General features: G+C 54.6%; 2 protein-coding genes across 11 annotated transcripts in view; one reads left to right on the top strand and one right to left on the bottom strand.

The window, feature by feature from the left end:
• The first annotated feature begins 2,339 nt into the window (after window positions 1–2,339).
• Prxl2b (peroxiredoxin like 2B) lies at window positions 2,340–4,943 on the top strand. Its single transcript, NM_001108697.1, has 7 exons — window positions 2,340–2,460; window positions 2,722–2,926; window positions 3,232–3,283; window positions 3,822–3,885; window positions 3,976–4,051; window positions 4,238–4,356; window positions 4,774–4,943. The coding sequence occupies exons 1-7, from the start codon at window positions 2,398–2,400 to the stop codon at window positions 4,798–4,800; spliced, it is 606 nt and encodes a 201-aa protein (NP_001102167.1). The 5' UTR covers window positions 2,340–2,397; the 3' UTR covers window positions 4,801–4,943.
• An 894-nt stretch (window positions 4,944–5,837) lies between these two features.
• Window positions 5,838–17,638, bottom strand: part of Mmel1 (membrane metallo-endopeptidase-like 1) — a 30,457-nt gene continuing 18,656 nt past the window's right edge. For 4 of the 10 annotated variants that reach the window (XM_006239570.5, XM_008764360.4, XM_039110112.2 and 1 more), the window contains 19 exons: window positions 17,453–17,533; window positions 16,186–16,281; window positions 15,615–15,733; window positions 15,020–15,082; window positions 13,616–13,750; window positions 13,451–13,540; window positions 11,788–11,924; window positions 11,348–11,441; window positions 10,363–10,491; window positions 9,795–9,893; window positions 9,339–9,422; window positions 8,869–8,972; window positions 8,500–8,558; window positions 8,012–8,131; window positions 7,421–7,554; window positions 7,243–7,308; window positions 6,655–6,750; window positions 6,340–6,416; window positions 5,838–6,245 (listed from right to left, as the gene is read on the bottom strand). In XM_006239570.5, coding sequence (XP_006239632.1) covers window positions 6,146–6,245; window positions 6,340–6,416; window positions 6,655–6,750; window positions 7,243–7,308; window positions 7,421–7,554; window positions 8,012–8,131; window positions 8,500–8,558; window positions 8,869–8,972; window positions 9,339–9,422; window positions 9,795–9,893; window positions 10,363–10,491; window positions 11,348–11,441; window positions 11,788–11,924; window positions 13,451–13,540; window positions 13,616–13,750; window positions 15,020–15,082; window positions 15,615–15,733; window positions 16,186–16,281; window positions 17,453–17,533 — 1,883 coding nt within the window. In that variant the 3' untranslated portion in view covers window positions 5,838–6,145. The other 6 variants (XM_006239569.5, XM_063287836.1, XM_039110115.2 and 3 more) reach the window with 6 other exon arrangements.

Genomic DNA, 17,638 nt, shown 5'->3' with positions numbered 1-17,638 from the left:
GATCAGCAGTCAGTGAAGGTGACTGTGTTCCACACTGGGCAGAGCTTGAACATAATCAACCTCAAAGCCCACACCCACAGTGTCACACTTCCTCCAACAAGACCACACCTCTCTAAACAAAGCTACACTTACTTCAACAAGGCCATACCTACCCAACAAGGCCACACCCACCCAACAAGGCCACACCTACCCAACAAGGCCATACCTACCCAACAAGGCCACACCCACCCCAACAAGGCCACACCCACCCCAACAAGGCCACACCTCCCCCAACAAGGCCACACCCACTCCAACAAGGCCACACCTACACCAACAAGGCCACACCCACTCCAACAAGGACACACTTCCCCCAACAAGGCCACACCTACTCCAACAAGGCCACACCTCCTAACAGTGCTACAGTGGGCCAAACATTCAAACACATGGAGTATATGATGGCTAAACCTATTCCAACCACTACACACATGCCATTGATATGAGAGAGTCAAGATTATGCCAGTATTTAGCATAAGAACCAATAAAAGCAGAAGCTAAGGGGCTGGGGATTTAGCTCAGTGGTAGAGCGCTTACCTAGGAAGCGCAAGGCCCTGGGTTCGGTCCCCAGCTCCGGAAAAAAAAAAAAAAAAAAAAAAAGAACCAAAAAGCAGAAGCTAAAATATCAGGCAAAAGAGGCACCGGAGGAAAAACACGCAACCACCCTATTCCCAAGCATGGGAAATCTGCATTCCTGAAAGAACTCTGGAAATACAGAAATGGCCGCAAGTGTTTTTGGGGTTCCATATCCTTGGGCTAGGTACCTCTACCCTATAAAACGCAAAGACTCTACGATGCTATCCTTCTGATGACCTGTCTTACCTCATATTAACTCTGTCTCGGTCTCCATGAAGATGAGGTGGGTTCTGTATATGTGAGTGAGTTGCCTCAGGGAAGGGCCTGTTGGCTCTTGCTCAGCATGCAGCACTTTCTGCAGATATCTTCCGATGCTCCTGGGACCCTCTGCATTGTACCCTCAATACTTAACAGGAGGCAAGAAGTCACATCTCTGGATTTCTTCTGGCGGTGCCGTTGGAACCAGTGGCTCTACAGAACCAGCTCCCTTGGCCCTGCGATTTTCTTTTCTTTGTTTGTTTGTTTGTTTGTTTGTATGTTTGTGTGCACCTGTGCGAGCCCTCGGACTCCAGTGGTTGAGTGTTTTACTCAGTGCCTCTCCATCTTATTTCTTGAGACACGGTCTATTGCTGAACATGGAGCTCACTGAGTCAGTTACACTGACCGACCAGTGAGCCCCAAGGAATCTCATGTATTTGCTTCCCTAGCTCTGGGAACTTCAGTGAGTCAGCTCCCCAGCTCTACTCTTGCCTGCATATATGTTTGGGTACAATGTGCATGCCTGGTGCCTGAAGAAGCCATAAGGGAGCATCAGATGCCCTGGAGCTGGATTTGCAGAGGGTTGCGAGGCACTGTAGAGTGGCTGGGAACCAAACCTTTTGGAAGACAGTGCTCTTAACCACTTAGCCATCTCTCTAGCTGCTCACTTCTCCTTTTGACCTAGAGATATGGTTCCTAGCTTCTTGCCTGGCTGTTCACCCTCAGCTGGGTATTCTGTGGTGACTCTCTTCCTTTCCCAGCCTCTGCATCTGTCAGAGGACTGGATAAGGGGATTCCTGAGCCCTCTCCTCTTCCTATAGACACAGCACTGTGACCTTCTGTTTCTCTCCTTTGGATTGTTTTATACTGGAGCCCGTGGTTTAAAAGCTGACATCGACTCGGCAGGAAATGGTACTTTAAGCAGGAAGTTAATAGAATTTCGGGAAAGGGAGTTTTGAAAGCGGGAAATTAGAGTTGGAAAGGCTGTTCTTTCAGTACTGTAAGTGTCGCTGCCCTGCTGTTCCTCACTTTAGTGACTCGTGAATTCGATTCGCCGCTTTAACTTTCTGACTCTTAATTCCACCATCCTGCTGCACTACTAGGGCCCACCTGATGCTAGTGGCGATGCACGCAAATGCTAGCATAGAGTCCTGCAAATGCTAGAGCCACGCAAACGCATTCTGCGCAGGCGCACCACTTGCAGAAATGCTGTCGAGCTTCACCGGCTACGCCATTGGCCAATAGACTTATGCATATGCAAATAGCTATAACCCAGGCAGAGGGATCTGCAGTGATTGTCCTTGTGGAGGGAGGGTGTGCGTGTATGCTAAAATATTCAGGGCGGAGTCTGGGGTGGGACTAGCAAGAGCTTAGCCCTGCGATCAGAACCCCTGGAGGCGGTGCAGCTCTCCCGGACTGGGGCGGGATTATGGGCGGGGCATAGGCTGGCTGAAGAGGCTGCGCAGGACCGAGTGAGCCTCCCCAGGGCCGGGAGTAGGGATCCCGGTGTAGAAGGGGACAGAGGAGGCCATGAGTACGCTGGACCTTGGTCGCGTAGGAGCGTGTGTCTTGAAGCATGCAGTTACTGGAGAGGTGAGGTCTGGCTGGCTCAGGGCGGAGAACGCCTCTTAGCACCTGGTCCAGAGCGCTGGCGACTCACATGGGTTGGAGTGGAGGTGCTGAGGGGCCCTATGAGTTCGCGCATTGGGCGTGGGTTCAGCAGATGGTCCACATAGGAACCATGAGGACGACCAGTCGGCTGCGAAGCTTGAAGCAGCACGCTGCGGGGGTATGTGAGGCTGTCGGGCATAGGGGGTTGGTGAACCCATGTCCCCCGACCGATCCATTCTGCAGGCCGTGGAGCTGCGGAGCCTATGGCAGGAGAAAGCTTGTGTGGTGGCCGGTCTGCGACGCTTCGGCTGCATGGTGTGCCGCTGGATCGCCCAGGACCTCAGCAACCTCCGGGGCATCCTGGACCAAAACGATGTGCGCCTAGTGGGCATAGGGCCTGAAGCCCTGGGTCTGCAGGAGTTTCTGGATGGTGGTTACTTCTCAGGAGGTGCGACTCTTCCCGGACTCGGAGCCCGGGCTGACCTCTCCGTTCCCAGGTCCATCAAGAATATATTCATGTGTCAGCACCTGCAGATCTCCCCTGCCCTGCCTCCAGCCTGTGCTCTGGCTGGCGCCCAGACCTAATGGCAAAGTCCCAGTGACTCTTGCCCTTCCCGTAAAAGCAGTGGTGACATTCTATCCTGCCTTGCTCCTTCTGGCTTGGGTGGGTGGGGCTGGACACAATAAGTGGAGGGGACAGAGGACAGAATGTAGGAAGCCTGGGGGTTACAAACTCGTGGCTTTCCTTTCTAGAACTCTACCTTGATGAGAGCAAGCAAATCTATAAGGAGCTGGGCTTCAAGAGGTAAGTGTTTCTGTTTGGGAGCATGAGTCTAGGCAGGGACAGGAGCACAGAGTGGCCTCTCTTATGCATCTTCTTGCTACCACCGTCTGCTCTGCTGTCCGGTTTGTCTCATGGAAACCGACTTCTGGTGCTTCAGCCAGCCCTTCTTTGGGGACTTCTCATGGGTGTTGGTCCAAGCCAGGCCTGTCCTCAGCAGTCTGCTGTTTCATAAGCAAGAGGAACCTTGGAGTTCAGTTCCTTAGCCATGGCCCATTGCGGTCCTCTGTTGCCACAGACTCCCCGTCATGATAGGCAGTGCCAGCTAAGCAAGATCCCCGGGCACATCCAGCTTGGAGTTCATTCCCCACACTCCACACCACCTCTCTAGGGCCCCCAGGCCAGCTGTATTCAGCCTGAGGGCTCCCGGGGCTCCTCTAGATCCTCCCGGTTAGGCTAGTTGCTGATCTGGCTGAACCCTGGGTTAGATAAATGGGTGGGGCAGGACACTGGTGTGGGTACTCATGCCCCACCAGAAACTGGGACCCTAATGTCTTTGTAGGTACAACAGCTTAAGCATCTTGCCAGCTGCCCTGGGAAAACCTGTTCGTGATGTAGCCTCCAAGGTTTGTGGTTTGAGAGCGGTGGGAATTCCTGTGGTGCCCTCCTTCCCCCACCTCCACGAGACTGACCATAACCCATTCCTGTCTTTACAGGCTAAGGCTGTTGGCATCCAGGGGAACCTGTCTGGTGACCTGCTGCAAAGTGGAGGGCTGCTGGTGGTCAGCAAGGGTGGGTCAGGGCAGGACATAGAGCCCCATCTTGCCTGTCTTGGTGGCCCATGTCCTCACAGTTCCCAATCTGGTCTTGGGTACCAGGGTGAGGGATTGGGCTGCTGGGCTTGGTTACTGGGTTAGTCTCACCTCCTGGTGCACAGAGGCAAGATACATGCAGCTGACTCCCTGCCTGTGATTACAGGTGGCGACAGGGTCCTGTTGCACTTCATCCAGAGTTCCCCGGGTGACTACGTTCCCCAGGAGAACATCCTGCAGGCCTTGGGTATCTCTGCAGAGGTTTGCTCCAGCAAGCCACCCCAGGTGAGGCTTTGGGGAGCACTGCTTAAGTATATATAACTGACTTGGGGACTGCTTGGCGTGGCCAGGGACTGAGCTATAGCCTCTAGGGATTTACATAATTTTCTCTTTGTTATGCAGTCTTGGGATGTAGATGTGTCTCTATGATTCTGCTCGTAAAGGGGGATAGGCTGGCCAGGATGGAGCAGCAGAGAGGCTGGTGGGTAGGCAAAGCAGGGCAGCTCTGTGGGTTGAGGAAGGCTGGGCTGTGTCCTAGGTGTGTCAGTCAGGCCTTAGTGTGGCCCTTCCTCCAGTGGAAGGGAGTAATAGGTGGGTTAGACTGTTTCCCTTGTCCAGGGTGCCTCCTTCTATATGTGGGTAGTGGGTACCACTGGCCTCTGAGGAGTGTGACCAGGCTGATGGCCCCTGTTGTCCCCACAGTGTGATGAAGAGGTGTGTGGGAGGTGACACGTGCCCTCTGAGAACCTGGAGGCATCTGCGACCTTGGATGCATTTGGACTGGGCCAGGACGTTGGGCCTTGTTCATCTTTGAACAGCAATGAAGCCATTAAAGTGCAGGCCCTGGGCAGTGAGCGTCTCACTGCTTCCACAGTGCGCCCCTGCAGTTCTGTTGCTCCCTGAAGGCAGGAGGGATGAATGTCCAAGTGTCATCTTCCTAAAGGACAGACTTCAGGCCTTGGTTATGGGACCCTGGGGACAACCATGTCATCTCCTTTCAAGGTGACCTAACGTGGTAGCCCACTTTGTTTGAGGACATAGGGTCAGGCTGGGACATATGGATGGCAGTAGGACTCTGACCCCAGCCCCCAAATGGAGCCCAGTTGCGGGAACTGGGAACACAGGTGTCTGCTTGTGTTTATGGTGGAGATTAGCCAGAGGCTAATTGGGTTCAGGAAAGAGATGGCAGGCACAGACTGAGGAACCCTTCCCTGACCTGAATGGCTGGTGTGTCCTGTGAGAAGCCTGAGTTAGGCTGAACATGTCTCTGTCCCTAGGGTCCTGAGGTCCAAGCAGGACTCCAGACACCCCACCATTTCAGGGCTCCCCCTGTCAAGGAATCTTCCCTCGAGGTGGATTAGTACTTTGTAAATCCAAGCCAGGGTGACTCCAGGGTCCACCTTGATGCCCTCCCTCGATCCAGTGATCATCTGTAAACAGCAGGTGATGTCCCCTTTACAATCTAGACCATCTCTGGCTTCCAGATTCCACACCGTGCTCCCCAGGTCTCCAGGTGCTCCTCCTGCCACAAACTGACACTAGTCACCAGAATGTGGATCCAGTCCAGCCCCGGAAGCCTAACCCACTGACCTGTGGTCGTGGCCTCTAGGGGGCATCCTGGTCTCTTCAGGGTTCCCAGCACCAGCATTCTCAGGCTGGTCTTGAAACCTTTCTCCCAGCAGCTGTAATTCTCCCCCTGGCCCCAGCTTACCCAGGCCTTCCACCCGACCACCCACCCGACTTCAACCAACATGTAGAAAGCAAAGCCTTCTTTGAAGCGTTTACTTAGCTCAAGTCTGAAGCTCGAGGACATTTAGCCACACACTATGAAGAGGGTGGGGGACAGCTGACTGCTCCTACCGGGCCGCTGACCCTCACTGGCCGGAAAAGGCGCAGGACCAGGCACCACCACTCATCCCAGATGTGGGCGGGTGGCTGCCCTCTAGGCTGGGCGCGGAGGGCTGGCTGGTGGCTCCAGTGGCCTTCAGGCAACAACCTGCACATCTATGCCGGCTACACCATTCACGAAGCCTCTGGGTGGCGGGGCGTGGGCCGCAGCATAGCTCAGCCTTGGCTACCAGATGCGACATCGATTCATAGGGTGCATGGGGCTGCCTCGTGGGCAGTGGAACGCCTCAGAGAAGCCTGGTAGGTTCTGTAGTGAGCCCAGCACCCTGTGGACCAGCAAGTCCAAGGAGGTCTGAGATGTGGGGAGGGGCCCAGGGCAGAGGTGGGGCATGCCTGCTAGCTGGGGGACTGCGCACTTGCCTGTACTTAAGAGGACTGTGGACATCTGTCTTGATGGACTGGATGGCGAACTCCGGCCTGTAGGACCCACACCACACCTGGAGATGCACGGGTGGTCTGGTCACTGGCCTTAGGGCCAGAGCACTAGGGAGTCCTACCTCCCTAAATTATTTGTAAGATGAGAACATGGGAGCCAAGAGGTCACTTCCCTCCCTCCGCATCTGCTGGCAGTTTAGGGGGTGTGGCAAGCTCATGGTACCCTTAGAAGTACTTTATAGTGGACTTTCCAAAGCTGTGATTGTAAGGACCAGGGACTAGGCCCCTACTAGAGGTTACCTGGGCATAGTTAATGAAGAAAAGCTGAGCATAGGTCAGGTTCAGTCCCGGCAGTCTCTGGTCTCTGCCGCCTTCAGCTAGCCACTGTAGGTAAGCCTGCAGGCACCAAAATGGGGCTGGGTCCAGCCAGGCTTCCAGAGAGCCACATGCAGAATGATCTTGTTCCAGGACCTTCCCTAGGTGGGTGCCCTGCCTCCCCAAGCTTAGGGCCGTTGTTTATAAGTCAGCTCTTTCCTCTGTAGCCCTCTAAAGGTCTATCCGACAGGACTCTGTGAGACCCTCAGCCAGAGAGCTGCCACCCGGAATCCACCCACGTGGGATCCCGGTACCCGGTGCTCTCTGTCCCGAGGCTGTAGATTATGGGCTGCTGGGGCCCACACTCATGTCATCTCTACTGCGTATACTCATTGGGAAACAAAAATGGTTCCTGTACCAGCTCAAGTGTGGGAAATGTGGGGGACTCCAGATATACGGCCATGGGATACAGCTTCCTCCCCAATTCAGACGGAGGGTTTTTGGAACACAGCCCCAGTTTGGGCATGGCTCTGCCTAGTTAGGACTATACCAGTTTCTCCTAGCAGGGCCCACCTTGTATGCCTGCCGCACACCGCCGTTGTCGGCGATGTTCTCCCCGAGGGTGCTGAATCCGTTCACCTGCATAAAAACAGACGGGATGGAGGTCACCCGACCTTGGCCCCCCACTTGTCCCTTCAGGCCAGGGCTGGGTGCAGTCGCAGAGCCACCACAGTGCTGGTGACGTGCTCACATTCTGGTTGTCTGCTAGTTCCCAAGAGAAGTTGCTGTACTGATAAATCATACACTGTGACTGCTGTCGGAAGTGCCGGGCCGAGAAGTTGCTCCACCAGTCCAGCATGTTGCCATTCTTGTCAAAGTTCCGACCTGCGCGGGAGCGGAGGACCCGCGCACTTGGGGAGGTGCACGGATGTCCCCAGGGCCCTGTTTTCACTGCCCCACTGCACCCCCTAGCAGGGTCAGCCCAGTGCTTGGATGTTTATGAACTTCCTCTGGCAGCTAGAGTTCAGGGGTTCCCAGCACATAGCACCATGTTGGGGGGCTGCTCAGGAGAGCTTCCACGGCACCCCATCCTTGCCCCTGAAGTTAGGACCAGGAGTCTCAAATTCAGCTGATCCAAACCCACACGGAGGAGCACATGGTTACCCTCATATGATCCCCCCCTGGTTAAACCACATGGGAAAAACGTCTAAGACATCATTGATGGTGTCAGGCTCTAAGAGTCAAACGGGGCAGCCCCTCCAGGGATGGAGGCTAGACCAGGCCTATGTCCAACTGATCCTGGCCTGCTGGGTGGGTTGGGGCACCCCCCGTGCTCCTTTACCGTTATCATCAAAGCCGTGTGTGATCTCGTGTCCAATCACCATCCCGATGCCCCCGAAATTCAAGGCCTGTGGTTGGTCCTTGCTGAAGAAGGGTGGCTGGAGGATCCCCGCTGGAAAGACTGTCACCAGTAGGGTGACAAAGATGGGCTGTGAGTGGGAAGCCGTGTGTGCCAGGCTCAGGTGGGCACCTCCAACGAGCCCTGTCATCTGAAGCTAGGACTCCTGCCCAATGGGCAGACAAAGAAACGCTCGGATACCAAAACAGGAGTGTTGGATTGAGGACCCATGCCCAGTTTCTTCCCACCTGCTGCTGCCTTCTGAGAGGTACTCCCTGCCGTTTCCCCTGTGTCCCTCCCGACCTACGATCCTTGAGGGGGACCACAGGGTGACATGAGATCATCTGGAACCCATTCCCCTTTCTGAGAATGTTAGAGGAGTTTTCTGGGCAAGGGTGAGGGGCTGTACTGGAGAGGCAAGGTGGGCTTACCGATCAGGTTTCTGTTTGGGGAGTAGAATGCATTGACCACTGCAGCCCCAATGATCCAGCTGTGGTAAATACAATGGTCACGTGGAGTCTACATGTGCTAAGATGCTCCCTGTGGTCCCTCTGCCCTGGCTGACCAGATCCTGCCCTGAAGAGGTCTGTGGCAGAGTGCCCAACTACTACCGTGGCATCCTAAGCCAATCCCAAGGTCTGGTTCCTCTCTGAGGCCCCCAAAGCAGAGGACGCTGGGGAGGAGGAGGATTTAGCTCTAGTGTCCTCTTCAGCCAGCATTAGGACAGACTTCATGTGGCCACCCCTAGACAATAGTTAAGTCCTGCGTCCCAGACTAGTTCATGTAGCCGCTCTACTCACAGATTCTGGTCCACCTTTTCCCGAAGTTTCTTGAGGCTCCTTTGGGCATTGTTCTTGAGGTTCTGAAGCCCGTTCTCAAAATACAGGTCCTCTGAGAAAGTCAGCTATGAGAAGAAAAGAGTTTCGTGTGGCTGGCACTCAGGCTGAGTCCTAGAGAATATTAGAGGAGGGGCTGAGGGTTGGGGAAGTGTCTCAAGACACACAGGTCAGCTGGGCGAGTGTCCCTCGGACTCCTGGAGGAGGTACGTGGGGAGGGTACCCGGACTCTGAACATTTATGTGATTTTCAGAAAGCTTGGTTTCTCTGGGCCTCAGTTTCCCCATCTGTAAACAGGGTGAGGTTAGAGCCAGGGCGTAGGAGTGTAGCTGAATGAATTAAGAGAGCAGGAGGACACCTTACATGGAGGTCCTCCCCAGGGGGGTGTCTTGGAACAGGGAACAGGGGGCAGGCAGAGCTCCAAAGGTACACACACTGGAGTATTCCTCATCCAGGTGTCTGTTATTGTCTTCCAAAATGTAGTCAGGGTAGCCGATCTGTTCCCGGATATTCAAGGCCTGGGCAGAGGAAGGGCTGCTAGAATCATCCACTGTGGGAGATTCCCCCAGCCCCACAGGCTGGCCCTGTTTCCTGCTGTATCAGCAAGGTGCAAATAGACAAAGTTCCCTCCACCAGTGTGCAGAACCAGACAATTAGCCAGTGCAAAGAGAAACCAGCGGCTCCCTCTGCTTGGGAGTCAAGAGACTGGTTTGTCACTGGCCCCAGAGGAACTTGGAGAGGTCCTCGCCTCAGACCACAGAGCCCCCTTCTGCTTCCTGGGGACTACCCAGGTGTGGCACCTGTTCCAGCTTCCCTCCCACTAGGGCAGGGAGGGGGTCCTGACCGCAGGAACTCCTCTGGGGATGTCACACTGGTTGTGGCTTGCCCACCTTTTCCTGGGCCTTTTTCTTGGATTCCTCATCCATCCAGTTCAACTCGTCCAGGTTATCCACAAACACGGACCGTATCTTCTCGATAAGCTCACTGACCTGGGGGGAACGTGTGTCCTCATGTCCTAGAGGGTGTGATTAGCACTCCGGGCTAGGTCTAGGACACCTTTAGGATGAAGTCAGTGCCGCCCGGGCCCTGACTTCCCACAAGAGCGTGACATTAATGTGGGTGACCATTCTGGCTAAGGGTTGTAGCGTCACCAGCTTTTTGGAAGCTTTCCTACACCAAGCTCAGAACCCACAGAGCCTGTGCCTTTCCCAGGGTCCTAATGGGGTTCAGGGCTGGAGGTGGGTCTCTTGGCCTCCCTCTGTTCTTTGTGAGCACTGGTATTAATGTGCAATCCTTTAGGAGTCACTAAATTTGGGGAGAGAATAGGAGTTGACTGGCCATGCATGAGAGTCACCAGGTGGGGCGATGATGATGGGGACTGGTATTTTTGCCAAGTTGGCTGACCCAGGGTGAGTCTGAGAGCTTCCACAGTGCCCGTTTGGAGCCAAAGATACGCACTATGCTCTTGCTGTCCTTGGAGAAGGCCCGCTTGATGTAGAGGGAGCCCACGGCACTCTCCATGTTGCTGTTGACATAGCTGACACACTCCCGCCAGCGTACTTCCTCCATGGTTGTACCGTACAGCGCCTGGTGTGTGTTTCTTTATTCACTTGCTGGCCCACTCACTCATTCCCATGTGCTAACGTCTAACCTCCCCAGGTCAGGTAGGGGGCCCCGAGCTTGTGAAGCAGGTAGATCTCTTCCACCACTGGCCCCAGGGTACCCAGAGGGGGACATGGGACCACTAAGACGGGATGCCCCCCCTGGACATGAGAAGGCCATTGTGCTGTTTTGAGGGGACTTGTCTTTACTCTGAAAAAAAAACTACTCAGGCTCTGCTCTCACTCACCCTGGACTCTGTGGTCTGCTTGAACTTTTCCCAAAGCGTGGGATAGCATTGACTCTGGAATAGATGCTTGGAAACACACAGCTTTGGCTAGATTCTAGATTCTGGTTCTCCTTACTGTAGTGGCTATAGGACTGCCTTTCTCTCTGTCCCCAGAGAGGCAAAAGTACATGGTGGTGTTCCCATTCACGCTTGGTCCCTGGGCCTAAGCCAGGCCATAGAGAACTCTGCATCCCATGACTTCTTCTTGAATTGTGGGTGTCCTGCCCATAAGGAAGCCTCATGGCCGTTTCTCTCATCCAGTCACTTGTCCTTTCTAGTCTCTCTACCGGCTGTTTACCCCTGGACCTCTTGTCCTAGACTTCCTGGTCCCTCCTCTGATCACACTTGGTTTTGACAGCCTAAGGCTTCTGTTCTGTTGACTGCTGGATGTTGACTACTGGCCGTTGACTACCCCAGTAGTGCAAGGGCCCTTTTCTACCATGTTCCTGTCTCAGACCCCAAGTGATGACAGTGCGTGGCCCTTAGCTTCATGGGCTCAAACGGATGTTGGAGGGCTTGCCCGGGGCAGGAGCTTCCTCTCCAGGATGTACTCACCTTGCGGTAGTCCACACGCGCTTCTTTGAATCTCTGGCTCAGGCTGCCGATGCGATCTAGCACCAGGCGCCACACCAGGTAGTTTTGCAAGGTCCTAGAGGAAGCAGAGGTTAAATGAGACAGGTCAGTGGCTGTCTGCCCAGGGAGGGGACATGGGTTAGCCGTCAGGATCCACACCACACACGGTTCTCAGTTCTCCAAAGATTAACCCGCTTGTCCCTCTTGCTTGATGGGACTCATCACTAGGGTGAAGCACTGTGGATGCCAGAATTGAACCTCTGTGTTCCTCAGAGGGAAAGTGCTTGATGGGGTCTTCTCCCGAAAGCAGGAAAGCAGGGGATTTGTGTGTGTGTGTGTGTGTGTGTGTGTGTGTGTGTGTGTGTGGTTGTGGGGCAGGGACAAAGATGCTGCGGCCCTCTGGAAACTACCCCTGGGCTCACTGTGCTGGGAAGACGTCAATGATCTCCTCAAGATTCTCCAGGTAGGGGATGCCATAGACCACCACCTCCTCATTCGGGAGCAGCTCAACTTGCACAGAAGACAGCACGTTTTGTATGAAGAGAGTCCAGTTAAACCCCTGTAGAGAGGTGGGGAGGAAGAAAGGGGCGGGCAGCCCATGCATCTAGGAAACCCAGTTCCTGAAGTTTGGGGAACAGGTGAGGAAGGACCGCCAATAGGAATCAGGACCAAAGGTGACATTTCTCCAGAGCCTGTGGGCTGTGAAACCATCCAGTGTCTATGCAGAATGTTTGAAAAATTAAGTGCAGTTGGGGGTGGGGTGGGGAGAAATGCTGAGCAAGCGTGACTAAGCAAAAATGGTCCAAGTAGAAAATATGATAGTCTTACCTGCTACGTAAGCGGGATATTTTTTTTTTTTTTGGTTCTTTTTTTCGGAGCTGGGGACCGAACCCAGGGCCTTGCGCTTCCTAGGTAAGCGCTCTACCACTGAGCTAAATCCCCAGCCCCGGGATATTTTTGTTTCAACATTTTTTTAGTGTTCATGCTGAGAACTGGACACAGAACGTCATACATGCTAGGGAAGAGCTACACTACTAAACTCTCGCAGCCCCACGGCCATCTTTGCTCTTAGTAAGTATTTCACAGTGCGGAGTTTAATGGTGTAACTTTAACGACTTTGGGGAAAAAAGAATTTTGAGACACGGTCTCTAATCAGATTGGCTTTGGTGGCTTTGGGGTGTGTGTGTGTGTGTGTGTGTGTGTGTGTGTGTGTGTTTTGTGTTTTTTCGAGACAGGACTTCTCTGTGTGGCCCTGGTTGTCCTGGAATTTCACCTGCCTCTCTCTCCTGGGTGCCAGGATCAAAGGCGTGGGCCACCATGCCTGGCTTGGATTTAGTGCTTAATTGAAGATTTTAATTGTTCCTATGTGTGTGTGGTGTGCTTGTGTATCTGTGGGTCTCCGTGGGTGCCCATGGAAATAAGAAGAGAACATCGGATCCCTGGAGCTGGAGTTACAGGTGGTTGTGAGTTGCCTGGCATGGGTGCTGGAGACTGAACGCTGGCCCTCTCAAAGTGCAGGATTTTTAATTCCTGAGCTGTCTATAGCCATGACCTTCAAATCCAGGGACATGGGATGTGAATCTCTGGGTGTGATGGGTTGGGCCTAGGGCTCTCTCAGGCTTCTCCTGTCCTGTCCTCCGGCAGAGAGATATAGATCCAAGTGCTTCTCCCTACGCTCTGGTCAGTAGGGAGTGGCTGAAGGTCCAATCACTCACTTCTGACCTGAACCCTGTCCTAGCCCTGCCCTCTCTGGCTTGGCCCTTTAGAGCAGCAGTATCCTGCCTTGGAGAGAAGGCCTGTCTCAGGGAAATAAAGATTAATCCTGCTGGGATTTTTTTCCCCCTCCTGTGCTCATTTTTTTTTTTTTTTTGGTTCTTTTTTTCGGAGCTGGGGACCGAACCCAGGGCCTTGCGCTTCCTAGGCAAGCGCTCTACCACTGAGCTAAATCGCCAACCCCTCCTGTGCTCATTTAAAGGTACTTTCTGCCTCAGTGCCAGCCATATTACCCCATGAGAGCCAGCTATCTGAGGGATGAGTAACCAGATGGGTTGGGGCTGGGACGGTGGGTGGGTGCCCCGGTCTCACCTTCAGACCAAACCTTTCCTGCAGCTCCTCCAGGCCCATTCGGTGATACAGGGCGGTGACATCATGCCTTTTCTCCTGGGGGACCGTGGCCTGTGTGGGGCGCAGGGGTCACACAGTGTGGTACACAGCACCTAGCCCGAGCCTCCCAGCACGGCCCTGCCTCACGTTGGCCAGATGTGTCTCCAGATGCAGCACCTGTGCCATTTCCTCCTGCACCAAATCGGTCTCCCCGGGCAGGTTCAGGTCTCTCCTCAGCATAGTGGCCACTGATGTCATGAACTGCAGGTAGGCTTCCCGTACCTGGGCCAAAGGACAATGGATGGAGCTGGGTGGCTTTGGCCACCTGGGCCACCATGGAGCACTCTGGGGGTGGTGGGTGGGGAGCAGGGTGGGGGTGGTGTGGGGTGAGACACGGAGTGGTCCCTGGAAGCTCGCCCTTCTAGCCTTCCCAACAGGCTCCAGCAAAGATAGCATAGAAGGGAGCATGGGAACTGTCCACAGCACACCCAGCTGTCACTGCCACCCAGATCCCACTCGAGGGACAAGCCTGCACGATAGCCTTTGTGTTCTGTAGTCTGTGGTCTGGGGGGCCTGCTCCCCAAACTTGGAATGAAGTCACATGCTCTGGCTATGCCAGACAGCTCAGGACCAAAACTGTGATCCCTTTTCCTTTTCACCGGATGACCCATGCCCGGGCCTCTGTGGGTGAGGACGGTTTTTCAGAGATGCACAGTACCGGATTGGCCTCCGCAGGAGCTCAGCGAGTTCTGAGCCATCAGTGCCAGGCCGAGGTGGCCCCAGCCATGTTTCGGCGGCCATGGTGTGGGGGTATTGCCTCTTCAAGATGCTTGTCTATTCCCCTGGACGCCCTCATGCCTGTTCTCGCAGGGGCTTCCCTCACTCTAGTGGAAGCTCTGCCCTCTCCCCTAATGTTTAGCACTGCCAGTTGCCAGATAGGTGGCTGTGGTTCCAACTGTCTGTATCCTGCGACCTCCTCCTAGTCCCCTTCTCTGACCACCATCCTTCTTTCTGGTCCCAACCATCTGTTAGGTCCCAGCAGCTTGATGCCCATGAGCACTTACAGCCCTGCAGTGTTGGGTGCTCCTGCCTCCTGCCCATTCCTTACCCCATTCCTGGACAGATGTCCTTGTTATCCCTGTCGTCCCTCCCAGCTCTCCCTTCTACCCCAGGCTACTTAATAGTTGACTTCTCTCCACAGATACAGAAGCAGACTCTACATAGCAGGCTTGGGGCCTCTGCCTACCCTAGGCTGAGTTCTGGGCTTCCCAGATAGTGGACATCATCCTGCATAGGAGATTACAGAATCTGCCTGCAGTGGATTGCCCGTCTGGATGAGCTCCCTCACCTCGGGACCTACACAAGTGCAGAAATTGGGTGTCCATATTTTTGTCCCCAGAACTTAGTGTCTAGCCACATTCCCGCAAGTGCTTTACAGAGGCTGGTTTGGGAAGCAAGGCTAGTGGACAAACAGGAGTGCTGAGTCCCGGTGGGCACAAGGCATGTGACGTGTGCACATCTGTATCTGAGCCCTCAAGGCTTCCTGCTTACCCGGTGGCTGTCTTCCTTGAAATAGTACTCCCGGGAGGGCATGCCCAAGGTGGGCTGGTCTATCTGGAAACACAAAGGGTGTGACTCCTGGCAGTGTGGGGAATCCCAGCAGCCTGGCTGAGTCCCCTCCCCCAGGACTATGCCTGGCAGAACACGGGCTCCCTGTGGAAGGCAGATGCTTCCGAACCCAAGCCTTTCCCTGACACAGAGAGGGGGTTGAAGGTTGGGACATTCAAGGAGGTAAGAGAGGGGCTGGACAGGACATAGGTCACCCACAGGAAGGACTCAAGTCACACAGCCTACCCGAAGTATGATTCCCTGACCTTCCTGCTATGGCTTCTACAGTCTTCCTGCCCAAGTGCCAAAACCCTCACAATGGGTAAGAAACAGGCTAAGCACAGGGCCAGCCTCTCTGCTCAGCGCAATTCACATTGCAGACTAAGCAGTGGGCAGGGGACACATGCATCGAGCTCAGAGATTTCCCCAGCCACCATCCTGGTCCATCTCCCTGCTCTGCTTCAAAGGGTCCAGAGTTAGGCACGAGGACCCTGCTGACCCTGTTCTCCACCCTCCACTCCCCGAGGGTACTGCATACGTAGATGACGTGCCGGCTGGAGTTCTGGTCATCATTCCAGATGAAGAGGTCGATGAGGACGCGCCTGTTGAACTGCGAGTTCAACACAGCCAACTGCCGCTCCAGTTCCCACTTGGGGCCTGAGGAGTTAGCACCTGTGCTGGAGACCAGCTAGGCCATCTCCAGACAGGGAACTGCGTTCCTAAGGACAGAGCATTCTGGGGGGAGGGGCGCGTAGGAAATCCTGCCTGGCTCAGGGAAAGAACTCACTGTAAAACTTTGGGGACTGAGGGACTGTTCTCCACGTGGTTCATGGGGAAATAGGTTCTGAGGGAATGGCCATGTGTGGGTGGGAGACGCCGTCTATGGGACGAACAGAGGGATAAGAAGACTGGTGTCTAGAACACCAGGAGGGATGCCCCTGTGCAGAACTTCAGGGAGCCAGCCACAGTGAGCACTCGTCCCAGACCTTCCCCCCAGTGTGGAGCCTAAGTTGGCTCTGGAAGGAGCAGAGCACTTGGGGGTTAGCTTGCGGACAGCTTTGGGGTTGAATAGACCTCTCCCCAACGTCTGCGGACAGGCCTATACTTACCCATGGTCTCATTCCACTTGTCCATGGCTACAGGCCAACCTCCTATCATATCTAAGACGTTCAGCAGGGGCTCAGAGTCTCTCTTCTCTATCACACCTGGGAAGGGGAGGAGACTGTGTTTGCTCCTCAGGCTCTGCTGCTCAGGTGCCCTGACACAGGCCCAGAGCATGCCCGCCCCATAGGGCTCAGCTTTAGTTCAGAGGTTGCTGGCGAAGTGCGCACTTCCCTGGGGTCAACAAGGTTGGTAGGTGGCAGTTGGTGAGCAAACCTAGGAAAGGAGTCATGGCCAGGAGGGAGACCGAGGGACAGAGGGTTGCACAGGAGTTATGTGACCTGTGTCTGCAGCACACTGGCAGTCTAAAGACCTAGGCTAAGGAGGGTCCTTCTAAGGAAGTGCTTTTCTGACAGGAAACCTGGGAGAACTCCAGGCAAAGACTAAGCACACAGGGCACCTCCAGAAGTCACCACAGACACTCTCAGATCACAGGAGCAGCACTTCAGAGCTGGCAACAAGAAGGAGCTGCTATCCACCGTCAAGGCATGTGGCAGAGGCTGAGGGGACACAGGGAAGGGACAAAGATTTGGCTGAAAAGGAGGAGCCACATGGCTTCGATGAAGGGTACTAGCCTCAAGATGCCGTGAGTGGGAGAGAGGTGGGGCAGGACGATGGCCTATCTGGTTTTCTGTTTCAGCTTGATTTGGAAGAAGGGACAAAATTAGAGAAACCGGTAGCCAAATCTGAAGGTCCCGGCTGCTTGGGACAAACGGATCAGGGTTCTGTGTAGCTGATGGACTGCTACGGTGGTTAGTGGGCTAGAAGCAGAGGAACAGGATCAGGGTTCAGCTGCTGTCTGACTTGGGAACCCAGCCTCTCAGGTTGGAAATTTAGTAAAGATGAGAATCCAGAGAGTTTTCCACATCTGGTAGGCATTGGCCACATGATTTGGGGACATAAGGTATCCCTGGACATGCCAGGTAGGGGTTCCAACAGAGATGACCTCATAAAACCACGGTCCCACTGACTCCCATTGGTGGAACCCTGGACTCAAATCTCAGATCTCTAGTGATGACCTCAGGCAGTGTAACCACAGGCTGGGGTTTCAAAGCCCAATACACAGGGCAGCTGGTAACAAGCCAGGCCAGGCAAGGCACAGCACACAGACGCTTTGAATGTGCCCTGCAGGGCGCCCACTCCCACCTCATGGTGTTCAGCGTGTGCCCTGGTGCTGGAGCTGACTGGGCCCTAGCAGGGTGTGGGTATACTCACTCTGGTTCATGCAGGAGCGGTACAGTGTCTTGGCCTTCTCCACAGCTGGGCGGTGCTGGACAGAGGAATCCTCCAGCACCCCTGTGGGCAGAGAGAAAGCAGAACAGAGGTTGAGGGCCCAGGTCAACAACTCGTGTCTCCTGTCACCCTTGTTCCCTTCCGGCTGGGTTAAGCATCCCAGGACTC

Source organism: Rattus norvegicus, chromosome 5 (genome assembly GCF_036323735.1).
Source record: "Rattus norvegicus strain BN/NHsdMcwi chromosome 5, GRCr8, whole genome shotgun sequence".
NCBI classification, from domain to species: Eukaryota; Metazoa; Chordata; class Mammalia; order Rodentia; family Muridae; genus Rattus; species Rattus norvegicus.
This window is presented reverse-complemented; position numbering and strand designations above follow the sequence as displayed.